The 14,645-nt window shown below is 52.9% G+C and overlaps 3 protein-coding genes across 3 annotated transcripts; 2 read left to right on the top strand and 1 right to left on the bottom strand.

Moving 5' to 3' along the window:
• Positions 1-592: 592 nt before the first annotated feature.
• Positions 593-1,227, top strand: HER10_EVM0008891 (uncharacterized protein). The gene is made up of 2 exons (XM_035478398.1): positions 593-890; positions 949-1,227. Exons 1-2 carry the CDS (start codon positions 759-761, stop codon positions 1,213-1,215), a joined length of 399 nt encoding a protein of 132 aa, XP_035338696.1. The 5' UTR covers positions 593-758; the 3' UTR covers positions 1,216-1,227.
• Positions 1,228-7,989: 6,762 nt separating this feature from the next.
• HER10_EVM0012382 (uncharacterized protein) lies at positions 7,990-9,319 on the bottom strand. Its single transcript, XM_035481778.1, has 2 exons — positions 8,928-9,319; positions 7,990-8,870 (listed from the first exon to the last, which is right to left on the bottom strand). Exons 1-2 carry the CDS (start codon positions 9,058-9,060, stop codon positions 8,185-8,187), a joined length of 819 nt encoding a protein of 272 aa, XP_035339002.1. The 5' UTR covers positions 9,061-9,319; the 3' UTR covers positions 7,990-8,184.
• Positions 9,320-11,069: 1,750 nt separating this feature from the next.
• HER10_EVM0006423 (calcineurin-like phosphoesterase) lies at positions 11,070-13,579 on the top strand. Its single transcript, XM_035476007.1, has 4 exons — positions 11,070-11,492; positions 11,555-12,397; positions 12,446-12,972; positions 13,025-13,579. The coding sequence occupies exons 1-4, from the start codon at positions 11,478-11,480 to the stop codon at positions 13,290-13,292; spliced, it is 1,653 nt and encodes a 550-aa protein (XP_035338446.1). The 5' UTR covers positions 11,070-11,477; the 3' UTR covers positions 13,293-13,579.
• Positions 13,580-14,645: the final 1,066 nt, after the last annotated feature.

The following is a 14,645-nucleotide window of genomic DNA, read 5'->3' as shown; positions in this document are numbered from 1 at the left end:
ACTCAATTCCACGCTGCAGAGCTATCGATCTTGGACCTATCGAGTCCTCGGGCATGTGGCCTACACGATGTCGCATTGAGGCCATTCAGAACCTCAAGGCTCAACTTTCGCAGTTCATTCGCAATTGAGCGAATCACAGTTGTCAGCAAGCATATCCTGGCAGCTATGCTTACTGGTGACTCCCCCCGGTTACCGCAAGGCACATGATCTGGCACGATGGGACTTTGGTTCAGTTGTAACAACTCCAAAGTTGACGGCTTGCTAAACAACGGGCACATCCAGAAGTTTTCATCGTCCGTCTTCTTCGCAACTTCGCCACACGTATCCGGCCCAGAATGGTTTTGTTTTCCAAATGAAAGAGTCAGTAACTGCAAAAGTCCTTCCTGGGAAGTGGCATAGGTCTGGTTGAGAAACGGGTCCCGTCAGGCAGTCTTCCTGCTGTGCCCGGGACGTCCCCGTTGCCTGCCTTGAGTTGACCGGGGGGTGTGGGCTGAACCCAAGAACAACGACACCAACTGACGGCTCTGCCTAGCTTAGGGCCAAGTTTTCCAAAGTCATTAGAGATGCTATGAAAGCTCCAGTGTATCGTTTTTTTGTACACCTCTTTGAAGCTTTGCCGCGCAGGGCTGGTTCTTCAACTTTCCAAAGTCCCTCCGCCTTTTACCTGGCGTTGTCTTTCACGACCGGCGGTGGGAAGAACTTCTCCCTCTACCTATCCATTCTCAAAGATATAAACCTCGTGCAAGACCGCCTTCAGAATGAGCCAGCAAGACCAGCAAGCCTCTCGAAACGCATTGAGTTACTCCTCAACTCACCAAGCATCGCCCACTCAAGCATCGTATACAGATCAAGACACAAGCGAGCTTCTACGCAAGCTCCAAGAAACCACAGTACGTCTAAGCTAGAGTTTTGACTGGAGGTGTTGACTAACATAGAGGGGCTGATTAGATTGCGGCTTTGAGGACATCGAACAATACGATGGACTCCCACGGCGGCGGCAGCTCGAAGGGCACCTCACCCGATGACAAAGGCAAAGGCTACGATCAGTATGCCATCTTCGACGGCTTACTTCCTCGGATAGAGACCAGAGGACAGAGCAAAAACTCGTCGAAGAAGAATAGCGGCAAGAAGAAGGAAAGCAAGGGCTCAAGTCAACAGTACGTTTCCACGGCGGACAACCAACCAGCGGGTGCTGATGGACCGAGTCATAGTTGAAGAAGTCACGGCTCGACCATGAACGATCAATCGCTGTCGACCACGAGGGCGCTCGCTTTCACCACAGCGTATCTCTTTCGCAATTCGATGTCGATGCCAGCTCTGAGTTGATTCGGAGGGCCCTTCGGGTTGTATGTGGGGTTAGTGAGATTTCCATTAACGATGGCGTAACATGACGTCGGAAGACGGTTGGGTTTAGGCATAGGGTTTCTGTTTGGACAACGCATTTATTGGATTTCATTTATTTCAGGCTTTCTGTCAACATGTCTCATATCGATATAATACTTCATTGCTATCTACGAACCTGCACTGCGCGTCATTCATGTTATTCATAAAGACAGACAAGTAGTCGTATTGTCTTTCACCCTCTTCGCAACGAGTGGACTGTGTCATAGCTTCCGCGTTGAGAGCGGCAGGCAGCGGCCGCCCAAGAACATGGGTGGGATGGAGGGGCATGCACCGCGGCATTCGAGCGGTCACGGCGCTAAAGGCCAGGTCCCGTGTGCCTGCAGGCTGCCAGTGCTCTCGGTGAATGCCAAAGCAGCTCGGTGAGTCGAGCATCGGAGTACTTTTGAGGTGTCATCTTCAACCTTGACTCCGAACTATGTCGGCTCTAATGATCACAGTCACTGTGTCACAGCATTTTGAGCAAGCTGAAGCCTGACGTGCCTGTCAACCAACCCCTCTTGTTGCCTCCGAATACGGGGTACCCTTGCTACGCCGTCCTTGGCTTCTTACAGCTTCATGTCTAGAACCTGAAAACAGATGCAGCTTGCAAACACAGGTTTACAACAAGTCAACAGGTCAGTTAGCGGTTCGCAGAGTTTTCCTCCCTTTAGGCGCAATAAAGCCCCCCCGTCGAAAGATGCGAAGCGAACATGGGGTTCCACAACGCCTATGGGCCATGACCCTGAACCCCACGAGTTGAGTGTGATCGCTTGACCTCGAATGACCATCCGCGAACGGAATAGCGCAGAGTCGGCCGCCGGGTGGATCTTGAGGAGAATCGGATAAGCGACGCAAGATCAACCACTTGTCGCAACTTTGATTTTCTTCAAACTTCCTTGCTAAGAGAAGCGAGCCGAGATGACAAGCAGCTACTCCCCAGGGAGACTCCCGACCGCAAGTTTGGGAAGTTGTCGGGGCCACTAGTGTCAGGTCAGGCTACTGAGCCAGGGAGCGTCATTCGGCGGGCGGCCGCCCGGCCGCCCGGGGGTGTTCCGGAGTTGTCCGGACGAGCAGAGACATCGTCCGGACACAAGTCACAAGCAGCAGCTGATTTCTGAAAAGAGTACCTGCCTTTGAGGGAGAGAGGAATCCACAACCTGCTCATTCCGAAGCTGCTTCTCTGGTTGGCCAATCACCTTGATTTCGTATCCATCTAACCCGACAACGTGCTTACTATTACTCAACCGGCAGCGGCAGATACGGATACGTAATCACGGGAGGCGGCTAAGCGGCGGTGCTGGAGATGCGGTAACGCGGCGAAGCCACACCAAGTGACTTACACTTGCGTATTCTCTCTCTGCCATGGCCCATGGTGCACATGCGCGGGCGGGCGCGGCGTCCGCCTCTCACGAGCATCACTCTGGGTCCCTGAATTGGTCACCAGGCTTAGCGTCATCTCCATCAAACCACAGATCATTGAACACCTCGTCCCCCCCTCTTCCCCCCGGCACTCAAGAACCCTAGTCTACCGTCATCGTGGGAGCCCGGCGGGCGGGCGGGCGCGTAGGGCAGGGGCGCGCCACGAACCGTGGGCTTATGGAGACTAGGACTACGGGACACAAGCATTCGACAGAGTTACTTTTATGGTAAGCGATTCGAGAGAGAGAGTGGAAAAGAGACTAGTTCGTTACGAAGTAGTGGGTGTGCCTCGTGCCTCATGCCAACGCTGTAGAGTTTGACAAATACTCAGCCCTGGTTGACGTGTGTACCTACCTAGACTGAGGCCAGCCCTGTTGCTCTGCAGTGGGTGTGTATTTGTGTATGTGCTGTTCGTTATCCCGCATCACTCCAATTCCTTGCGTGGTCCGGTATCCCGGGAACCTATCCTGGGACAGTGGAAAGGTAAAGAGGGGGGGGGATATACCGCTGCGTAGGATTCTTTGCGTCAAGATTGCTATCTAACCTCCCCCCCTATTCCTAATCGGGACCTTGAAGCACGTGGGACTTTGGTTTTCCTATCATCTGGTAACGTTTCTCTGGATTTCCCAGCAGCGCGAGGATTCGACTCCTTCCAAAGGGAGATGCGTTCGGTCTGGCGAATAAGGATAGTGAAAAGTGCCGCGGGACCAACGCAGTTTTCGTATGGCTCTAACCCTTTCTTGCTTGCGCGGCTGTTCACCAATGCAGTCGGTCAGATCGAGGGGCCATTTTTGGGAGACTCGATATGGCCGTATCGTATGGTGCTAACTAATTAAGCTGGACTGAAGGCGGGTTTCTCGGGGCCGAACGGACTTGACGATAAGATGACCCGACTCTGTCATTACAGCAAGGCAACGCAAAGGTACGGCATGGAAGAAGATTGACGTATTTCGTGGTGTTCAACCCCGTACACCTATCCTATGCAAGCTAGGTTGCAATTGTTCGTCTTTGGTCAGATCGATGAACCATCCAACACACCCCAGGATACCGGATGCTTTCGATCAAGAACAGGCCTGTACGTACGAATACATGTGAAGAATGTACCCAAGCGTGCACGCCCTTGAAGAGAAAGCAATCCGAATATAGTGTACACGAGGCCAGGAACCCCCCTTGTCTCATCGTATCGACTTTACCGCTCTCGTTGGAGAATCCCCCCAGGGCTGCAGCGGGACCCTCAAACATATCCCCTCCCCTATATGATCATTCTATTCCAACCACGCACTCATCGAGTCCGAAGGGAGTCCGAATGCCCCGCTCCAGGCGGGGCCGCCAGCGGGAAGAAGGGTGACGTTCGTTCGTCAGTCCATGCGGCCGGGTTCACGGCGACGTCTCCTCGGGAGATGGGGTACGGGTAGCAGTGTTACATGGGGCGCGACATTGACCGGGTCCTTCTAATCGTGGACTACTGGGATCTCGTCTAGACGACGGGTGCAGAAAGCGTTGGCAGAGCCCACACTTACTTTCTGTCTCTCTCTTGCGTACTATTACCCAGGCTGCCAGATAAACTCGGCTCGGGAGGAAGGGTGAGGGAGGTTAATCCTCATTACCCACGGACACGGACACGGGGGAGAGGAAGAGATCCCCTTCCTTGGCTATGGATCCTTTTCTTCAGATTGTTTACTGAAATAGTACTGAGGTCTAGAAAGATGTGGGACTGAGCCACCGAACTAAGGTTGATGGGAAGGACTTTGAGTCGTCTAGCTCGGTGCCATGAGGCTATTCAGACGTCAACGAGGGGTAATGTATCGTCCCACGACCATCATTCTGATCAGCAAAAGCCAAGAACACTCTGCTTATGCACCTGCCTAACCTGCGGCGGGTATGTTTGGAGGCTTAGGCTTCTGAGTGTTCCTTTTTTTGTTTTTCTTTTCTGTAGCTTGTGCAGCTTTGTCTGCGGGAATGACGCCGCTCCCCTTCCACGTCCACCCCGCGCGCGTGCAACGAGGAGAAAGGGACTTTGGTAATTTTTTCTCTCCGGCCTGAGCTTGTTTCTTCTCTCCATGGCCCCACGCGTCGCATATTTGCCCCTTTTCGGATGCTGCGTTTAGGCCCCCCCAACCAGTGCACAGCATCTTTGGGTGGTGGTGGTGTTTCGTAGGGCTAGGTACATGTACGGAAGGAGGTTGGCTGGTGATCAGGCAACAAGACATGCCTTTTTCGAGAACCGGCCAAGCTTCTTTGTGTCTGACTGCAGGATGTGGGATTTAGACAAGCACGTCCGCGGCAAAGCAATGATTGACAGCCAAGACTCGACGTTAAACGGCCGCCTAGGTATCGTCTCCTTGCTCTACCGAGGGGCTGGGCCCACGGATGTTCCCATTGTTGCGTAATCTACGAATTGCCGGGTATCGCGGACTTTGCGGCGGACTAATACCGTGGAGTTAGGAGGAGAGTTCACCGATGAACCCGGATATTCCATGTTTAGCACGCTCGCGGAGACTTTGCGGAGAGTCGTGTTTCGGTCTATCTTTGTTATTTCTGTCTAGCCTCAATACCAACGACATATCTCGTGCTTGTGTATTGTCCCGGTGGCCGTCGGGATAGAGTCAACGGTGAGGGTGTGTTCACCGAGTGGAGGTGGATGTTGTCAATCCAGGGAGGTCGGTGGTTCGAGATTCCCGTCTAGAGATGGACATAGTCCACTTGTCGACTTGGCTCGATCATGGTTCCTCCGCACCAGTTCCTCCAGGCTTGACCACATACCTCAGAATCCAAGTGGCTTGAGGGATCCAGGCAACATCAAATCGTCCGGCTGTGAGGCCCGCGATGCGGCCCACCCCTTCCTTTGCTATCTTTCCCAATCCGCGGAGGAGGCTCCGTGGAGGGGACCTTTGCTTCCGTGGCGTTTGAGCTTATTCTTTTTCACACAGTCATTGGGTGTGTCTTAACGCCATCATCGTCTGTGTCTCACCATCCCACCCCTCTCGCCTGTCTTTCCCCGCTCACGCGCGTGTGCGGGTATCACGCGGTTGGCGTTTAATGGGTTTTGAGTGGCGGTTGGTGTGTCCCTTGACGATGAGGATCGACTATGGATAGCAGGCAGCCTTCCAGAATCGGCTGGCGTGTCTGTGGGTGCGTTGCCAACGTTGTCGAGTAAAGGGTTTTTGGAACTTTGGTTTTCTGTGGCCCCTGAGGCTTCTCTCAGGGTATCGTTCTCGCCGCCTCATCTCTATTGACAAGGCTTCGCGCCTAGCTTCTTGGCTGGGAACCGCTTGTGTGGAAGAATTCGTGTAAGTAAAGCACAGTTCTAGAATAGAATCGGGGCAGCGGCTGAATTTCGCCCCTGAAGCCTTGAGGGCCTGGTCATATGGAATGACTATCGAGGCAGCGATATATTCGGTCCTGCGTTGAACCCCTTAGCGTCTACCGTGGGTCTCAAACTTGCCTCTGGGACATTATCCTGTTGCCTTGAAACGATCTACAAGTCTCAGCAGGGTTACCTCTGGGCGCTGTGGACCATCACGTCTTGTCTCGGCGTTAGTTGAGGTCCGCTTCGCTTCGCTGGGCAGATGTTGCCGCCTATGAGGGGGTGACGGGCATGTTTGTGAGGCCTCGGAGAGGGGTGATGAAGAGACCAGATACTTCAATGGAATGTTCTGGTGCAACACCTAGACTAGCTTGGGGCTTTGGTGAAGACGTTGGATCTGTCTCGATTAGAATGGTAGGATGGATCGTGATAGGGCTTGTTTGTCGGGAGGCTTGTTGGTCATGCGTAACGGACTCTCACAGTGAGATTTGGATTCATCTTCCAACATAGTTGCTCAAATTCTACTTCAATCCTAGTCCATCTACATTGAACTTTCGCTCAAGGTGAGCAGACCCTTGCTTGCCCTTTCATTGCCATCTCAATCGGATGTCGTATCCCAGTACTATCACGATAGGTATTTAAAGGACTCCAAAGCCGCAATACCTAGCTTCGTCTCCATAATCAAGCCTGATGCATTCTTGGACAAGTGAAATTGGTAGTTGGCAACGATTAGTGGTGTCACATTGGAGCCCGATTAACCTTGATAAACGTCTATCTATGGATTGGAGATGCTATTTTCCAACTAGATTCGTTCATTGTCTATCGACTCGTTGATATTGGCTAACGAATACGTGAGAGCAATCGTTGGACTTGGTTTAGAGAGAGTTCACGAGTGAATATACACTATACTAGATCACTTTCACTTTTTATTAGTCCGCTTACTCGTTTTGTTAGGCAACGAATATGCGAGTGAGAAGAACCGCTAGTCAACGTTGAACGGGAACTCAAGATAGAAACAAGGGCGCAGTACTGCTATCTTGATCAAATGTTCTGGATGAAAAGCTCGCGAGCACTTTGTCCTTAGTCGCATTATCTAGGGGAGCCAAAGCCGAACGTCGGAAGCAAGCCTGTCATTCAGCATGGCGGCATTGACTAAATCAAAGGAGAGTCCTGAAGGGGTACTTCATTACACGCCCCGGACACACGCAAGGCCGCTCAGGTGACATCGAATTCACAGATCAACACCCTGTTCTGGAAGGCAACATAGTCGAAACTTTCAGCCTCATCTTCCATTCCTCTACTAAGGTAGACATGGTGCTCAGTACAAACAGCTATGGCTCTTTCTCAACGCGATAGGAAACGCTTATTGCCATCGATGTTTCTCCAACCAGAATGTCGAACTCATCTCCTCTCCAAAAAGGTTCAATGAACGTTGGCTATCCCAGTTCAAGGTTCTTTCCAAGGCTGAGGGGATCTCAAGGTTCAGGCGATCGTGGCCATTGATCAATACTTTGGGAAAATTTTCCCTTCTTGTAATCGTGCTTGGCGACACAGCTGGCCTTTGGCTACGGGAGGCAAGCAGCCTCAGGTGCCTCTGCTTTGGTACCTCATGGAGGACGGTTCCCGGTCTTGTCGACCGTTCTCCGGGTCTACGATATCCATCGTCAAGTCCACCTTAGTAAGTTCGGTATCAGAGCCCGAGGTATGGATCCAAAACAATGGCGTAGAGGTATCAGTGCCAACATGCAGTCCATTGCCTAGGTAGTCGACATCCAGGGTCAAAGTCAGGAGAGGAGAAACTGGAGATATGGGAAATACCAAAAAGACTTTTAGTTCTATTCCATTACTGTCAAATATCTTATTTTGAGAAGACTCGTGCTGTCGACGCCATCTCGTTTTGAATCGTCTCCGCCCTTCCCTAGACCAAAGACGCGTGTTATTTTAATCGCATGCCTGGTTCGCGTCTCCCATACATCTGTCGTAGACCGAAACGCCAGCCACCTCTTCCCGGGCATAGTATACAGACCCCATCCTCCAGGGCTCTCTCCATTCAAACGCGTAACACCTCAATACACCTAGTTGGCAAAGCGCTTCGCTCTCGCTTCCTGTCTCGCCTTCTCGGCAGGGTCAATGGCAGCGCTGCGCCTGGTGTCGCGTTCGCCGCCGCCCTCGCGACCACCACCACCTTGGCGGCGGCCTCCAGGGCGTCCGCCATCTCTGTTGTTCCTACCGCCGCGACCGCGGGGTCCACGGCCGTCGGTGCTCTGTCGCTTAGCATCGCGTCCGGCCTGCTCGTCGGAACGCTCAGGACGGCCGCGCTTGGGACGTCTCTCGGGAAGCGCAGAGTCGAGACCGGCAACACTACCGACCTCGACGCCGAACTTCTTTGCGCGCTCAGCCTTCTTCTTGGCCTCCTCATCCTCGTCGATGCCGAATCGCTTGGCGCGGTCAGCGCGCTTCTTGGCTTCCGCTGCGGCGTCGGTCGCATCCAGGTTGAGAGCAAAGTCCTCCTTTGGCGCGGCGTCGGCAGCCTCTGCAGTCTCCTCTGTCTTCTTCTCCTCTTCCGCGGTTGTCTCCGCAGCAGGCGCAGTCGCGGCTTCAGTGGCGGGGGCGGCAGGCTCAGCTACAGCAGGAGCAGCGGCAGGCTTGGGTTCCTCAGCAGCCGGGGCAGCTTCAGCGGCGGGCTTGGGGGCTTCGGCGGCCTTGGTTGGCACGGTAGGCTCGTCGTCACTATAATCGATTTCATCCTCCTCGGCGGCGGCTGGGTATTGTTAGGTCGCGATCGAAGAAAGCGCATGTTCGAAATCGATTGACGTACCGGGCGCGGATTGCGCATCGTTCTCCTTGAGGCGATTGACCAGGTCGAGCTTGTTGCCTGTTGCGGGAAGGCTTCTCTCCTGAAGAAGCTTCTTGAGCTCGGGAACCTTCAACGAGCTGTAGTCGGTAGCCATGCTTGCGACAGTCAGGTGGCAAGTCGAGATGGGAGAGGTTTAGTAGATGCGATGCCGGGACTTTGATGCGGCGGCAACGATGGTGAACAGGATTGCGCAACTTGGGCGAACAAAAAATTGATGATGGAATTGGGGTGGAACTTGGAAGGCGGAGAGAAGGGGCGGTCGTTGATGGATCGCCGGGGGTTATGACGATTTTTGAGGCGCGTCGTTGCTGCTTTGGTTCACAGGACGACAGCTTTGGGAAGGTAAGGCGAGTCAAAGGTAGGCAGGTACCTCCCAGGTTTAGCAGGAAAGGGGACCTTCCCAGTTGCTTAAGCTGCGGCGCATCTGCTGGTTGCTGGTAGAGGTACGTACTCGACTACCAAGCTCGTGCAGCTAGGTACTTACTGCGTAGGGGAAGGTGTCGCCGCGGTGCCTTCCATTCCCATTAAGCGAGGATGGAAGAGCACGGGCCACTGTTCCTGCATTGGTCCATGTTGAAGGTGTCCCTGCCCTCCAGGAATGAGTGTTCGTTGTTGTTGCTAACGATATGCGAGGCGTCTAAAATTGAGTTGAAGAACGCATCGTCGGATCTGAGAGTTTGGAGATGAGGCAGATTCAAGTTTCCAAAAATAGGCTGCAATAGAAAGACAGCGACAAAGAGACGTTCAACGGCGTTTCTTCTCTGCTCTTGTCTCATCGAGCCCATTTCTTCTTCCCATGTACTCGGCTTTGTCAGGGAGTGAGGTGACATTTTGCCGCAAATCTGAAGATGCATGTTTTCAGTACCACGACAAAGGGAATGAGTCGACTCTTCGTCTCTTGAAGAATTTCCGTGGGATTTACGTTCCATAAATTGATGAGACGAGCAGCCACAACGTACCACCTAAAAAGTGAGATTTGTATGAGGCGGGAGACTTACAGACAGGGTTGGCATGGCACCTCATGTGAGGTTCTGAGTAGCACATCCGCGGCAACTCAGCTCTTGCCACCATACCAGACTCATGTGACTGCAGCTGATAGGGTGCCCAATATGAAAGGGAAGAAAATGAGAATACCATGGTGATTGAGGTTTTCGATATCAATAGCGTTGTCTTGCGTCGTTTGAGCATAGCTTTTCGTCGTGACTGACTCAAGCTTCACGTCGTTGATGACCAAGAGCCCAACTAGTCTTCGGCTCTATGAACTGGTTCGTCAATGCTTCTGTCATCCCGAGATAGCAAGGCTTGATGATTATCATTTCGTTTCGTCCGTCCTCGAAGACGAGAGAAACCGGGAGGATGGCTGCTTAACAAACTCAATTCGACCATTATTGACGCGCGGCCATCATGTATTGAGTGTGGCGATATAAAGTGGGATAAGTAAGAGACTCTGGCAGATCTGCGTGCTGCGGGTGTCCGTCTCTTGTCTTCAGACCATGCCCTCTCGAGCTTACGTACTTCAGGTGGTGACAGAGATGGAATGGGGACGGGAGGCTCCACCGGCATGACGTTGACATGGAAGAAAGCTGTTGCTGAGCGGCTCTAAGCCGTGACTTCAATAGTCAAAGTGAACGACGCTCGCAAGAATTACATGCTGCTGTTGCGTCGCACCACGGCCCGTGTGATGTGACGCGCAGCTTCATGCAACGTAAATGGCACTGGCAGATGGTAGACGATGTCTCGCAGTGTGACAGTCTGATGGACATGGACGCGTCAATAATGGTCGACGCCACGTGCGGCTGCTAACAGCTCTTCCATCCTGCTCCTGGTCGATGGCGTCGCCGCGTCCCTCACGAAGTCTTCGCCTAACCGATTGGAGCGTTGGTGAAGTTGAAAAGGAGTTTCGGGGGCGGCCTGGCCTTGTCAGGGGGAAAGCCAATGAAACCTTGATAACCTAATCGTGAGTACGTACCCCGGTAAGCCCACCGATGGGCAGCGATGATTGATCAGTGATAACTGTCAGACTGGCTGAGGGAGGTGGTGACCGGGCGCAATCACAGGGCGCTCTCAGCAATTTAGCAGATGGCCAAATGCCAAAAAGTGCACCGCTACCCCGGATTCTGAGGTGGCAGTTGGCTCCACCTAAATGGGGCCTTTATCGACCGAGTCTCGGTTGATTGCCTCGTGCCTTTTCTTGCTCCTTTTCTCAACCCCCTGTCGTCTGCTGAGCTGTCTCTCGATTTACGAACCGACATCAAGCTCTTTCGCGCCCATCGTGTCTATTCGTACCTCTCTCAATCTTTGTTCCACCTTAGCCGACCTACGGGCCATGATATGGCCTGGGTATTAGCTTGAATTCAGGCTCGCTCGAGCCGATTACTTCGTGTTCGTGTTCCCTCAGCCCACGCGCTGCGCTGCGCTGCTGCTACCTTCGATCGATCACGACGACGCCGGCCTTCACATCGCCACGACCGGCCTCCCTCCGATTTGCGACAATCGTAAAAGTCGCCCAACATGACGCGCCGCATAGTGAGTACTGTTGCTACGCTTAGCGACCAGAAAGGGACCATACTAATGATGCCTTTGCTCAGGTACGGACGATAATCCAGCTCACCGCGGTGACGCTTGTGACGTTCCTCGCCGTCTTCTTCCTCGACCGAAACTTCCGAGTTCTACCAAAGTCGATGCACCACTACATGCCACAGCACCACCACGGCCTGATTGTCACGGATATCACAGTAACGAAATGCTCAAGCATAAACGTCTTCACATCCTGCAACCTCGACACCAACAAATGGCACCGAATCGAAAAGGACCTGTACCTGGGCAAGTCATGGACCACCAGCGCATACGTACACGTCGCACGAAAGAAGGAGGAGGAGCTGCTACCAGAGGATAAGGTAGTCATGGACGTTTCCGTCGGCCGACTCGACCCCACGACTTCTAAGAAGGGAGAGGAGGACGAGAGGTGGGAGAGCCGACCATACGGGTTGTGGGTGAAGCGGTCTTCCAACCAGAAGGACAGCGACTCCAAGAAGGCCGTTACAGGCATCGACGTGCTCTTTGGCGACGACGCGGTTGAGGCTCGCGATGGCTGGCAGATCACCGGAACGCCCTTGCTGCTCCCTCTCAACGAAGAAGTCCCCGTCACCCACATCACTCTCCGGAGAGGAAGCCAGAAGGAGCCTCACAAACCACAGCCGCGAATCCCCGAGAACGGCAGGTTCAAAATCATGCAATTGGCCGATCTCCACCTCAGCACCGGCGTTGGCAAGTGTCGCGACGCCATGCCCGAGGGCTACAACGGCGGCTTGTGCGAGGCGGATCCCAGAACACTGGATTTCGTCCAAAAGATCCTCACCGAGGAGAAACCCCATTTAGTCGTGCTTAGTGGAGATCAGGTCAACGGTGAAACTGCTCCTGATGCGCAGTCGGTGAGTAGCTTTGTCTCTGTCGGGCTGGGCGGAAACTGACTCTACTAGGCAATCTTCAAAATCGCTCAAATCCTCATCAAGATGAAGATCCCCTACGTCTCGATCTTTGGAAACCACGATGATGAGGGATCGCTTCCTCGCGCTGCTCAGATGCAAATTCTCGAATCGCTGCCATATTCTTTGGCAAAGGCCGGACCCGAGGAAATCGATGGTGTTGGCAACTACTACGTCGAGGTCCTTGCTAGAGGCAAGTCGGACCATTCGGCACTCACCCTCTACATGCTCGATTCCCATGCGTACTCTCCCGATGAGAAGAAGTACCATGGATACGACTGGATCAAGCAGAACCAGATTGAGTGGTTCAAGAAGACTTCTACCAATCTGAAGAAGGCACACAAGGAGTACAGCAAGGTTCACATGGACCTGGCCTTCATTCACATCCCTTTGCCCGAGTACAGGGATGCCGATCTCGCCATCAAAGGCGAATGGAAAGAGGGTGTTACAGCACCCAACTTCAACTCTGGCTTCCGTGACGCCCTTGTCGAGCAGGGTGTCGTGATGGTCAGCTGTGGACAGTGAGTTCCATCATCAACCCGTCATAGAGAACCACAACCTAACCTGATACAGTGACCATGTCAACGATTACTGCTCCCTCTCGCTAGACAGCCAGCAGAAGCCAGCCCTCTGGATGTGCTACGCCGGCGGAGTCGGCTTTGGCGGCTATGCTGGATACGGAGGATACCACCGCCGCATACGTGTATTCGAGGTCGATACCAACGAAGCTCGGATCACAACGTGGAAGCGTGTTGAGTGGGGCGACACCAGCAAACGGATCGACGAGCAAATCATTGTTGAAGCGGGCGGGCCGATAGGCATCAGAGAAAAGAAGGCATGACAGAACTTTTTCGACAGTCTATTCGAAACAAAGAAGGAAAGAAGAAGAAGTAAGGAAAAGGAACAAAAAAATTGAAGTGCTGGAAAAAATTTGGAGTTTCGGGTCAGGTTAACTTACAACCGGTGTTTAGGTTCTGGCTCATCAACATGAAAGTCTTTTTTAGTGAGAAAAAGACTTTCAAAGGGGAAATTCATAGCATGTATTATTTTGACTTGTCAAACTGTCTGAAGCATCTCTTGGTAAGGCATCAGATTGAAGGCTAAAGTGTGGAAGGGATGGGTGGGCGTCGGGATGGGAATGTGTACATGTATGTATCTCTGTAGGAGACATGACGGCCAACTTTCCTCTTTTTTCACTGACCTGCGATCGTCGTTCTCTTTTGGGTGTGTTTATGAGTCTCTTCAATGTGGGTAGAAGCCGGGGAGACTGAGTTGCTCGGTCAAGACATGAACGGCTAGGCATGGGTAAGCATGGGTAGGTATGGATGTCTAGTTCTAGACTACCTCAGACGATGCGGGTGGTGGACCGCGGGGGCTCCCAGGAAGGGAGATGACTTTCTTCCTAACCCTAGGACTCAAGGCATGCTCAGACCGGCTCATATCCTACCTACCCAAGGTAGGTATATTAAACTTTAGGCAACCTCAGGAGGTGGGGTGTCGTCGGACATGCGCGGAGGTCTGAACTAGGCGTAAGGGGAGGAAGGACGTCAAGCGGGTGTGACAAAAGCCCCACTGATCTTGCGAGAATATACCGGAGCCTCTCACCACCAAGAGGGAGGTGCGAAGGTCACCTCACTGGCAGTCTTCATCTCTCACCGCAAGCGATGAGAGAGCCAATGGCTGGGTTGTCGTAAGGGGTACTGGTGGAATCCAAAGATTCTCGGCCCTTTGTAAACCACAATAGAACAGGATCCTCGTCAGAATATCCGACCAGCAGCTTCTATCGCCCTCGTGGTGTTGCATGTCGGAATAACATCCATTCCGTCAGGGATGGTAGTTTTGCTACCTTACACACCGCACAGTGTCGAATTTACTCTCCTCCTTTCTTGCCACCGATGTCGTCGGGTCGGGATTTCGAGCAGAGCTGGAAGTTTAATAAGCGCTGTGGCTTGGGGGTGTGTACCCACGACGTGCCACGCCATCACGCGCGCAAACCCAAGGTTTTGGTCTTGCAGTGGGACGAGGTGTGGGTGGGTAAGGTGAGATGAGGCTGAAGGTGTGTTTTTTCCACGCTTGAGGGATGCCACCGTCATGCTCTCCGGAAGCTTCGCACAGGGCATGTATTTTTGTTCTATTTGGAACTTGGTCTTGACATGTGTGAGATGACAATATCGTCGAGATAACTTGTCTAGAT

This window comes from Colletotrichum scovillei (genome assembly GCF_011075155.1).
Source record: "Colletotrichum scovillei strain TJNH1 chromosome Unknown Contig00001, whole genome shotgun sequence".
Classification (NCBI taxonomy): Eukaryota; Fungi; Ascomycota; class Sordariomycetes; order Glomerellales; family Glomerellaceae; genus Colletotrichum; species Colletotrichum scovillei.
Note: the sequence above shows the minus strand (reverse complement) of the source record. Positions and strands in the feature narration are given on the sequence as shown.

Bases quoted from the DNA above. Each gene is read 5' to 3' on its own strand.
- HER10_EVM0008891 (XM_035478398.1), top strand. From the start codon at position 759: ATGAGCCAGCAAGACCAGCAAGCCTCTCGAAACGCATTGAGTTACTCC. The intron at 891-948 runs GTACGTCTAAGC...GGGGCTGATTAG, and splicing joins GCAAGCTCCAAGAAACCACA to ATTGCGGCTTTGAGGACATC.
- HER10_EVM0012382 (XM_035481778.1), bottom strand. From the start codon at position 9,060: ATGGCTACCGACTACAGCTCGTTGAAGGTTCCCGAGCTCAAGAAGCTT. The intron at 8,871-8,927 runs GTACGTCAATCG...AACAATACCCAG, and splicing joins CGATGCGCAATCCGCGCCCG to CCGCCGCCGAGGAGGATGAA.
- HER10_EVM0006423 (XM_035476007.1), top strand. The intron at 12,398-12,445 runs GTGAGTAGCTTT...TGACTCTACTAG, and splicing joins CTGCTCCTGATGCGCAGTCG to GCAATCTTCAAAATCGCTCA. The intron at 12,973-13,024 runs GTGAGTTCCATC...AACCTGATACAG, and splicing joins GTGATGGTCAGCTGTGGACA to TGACCATGTCAACGATTACT.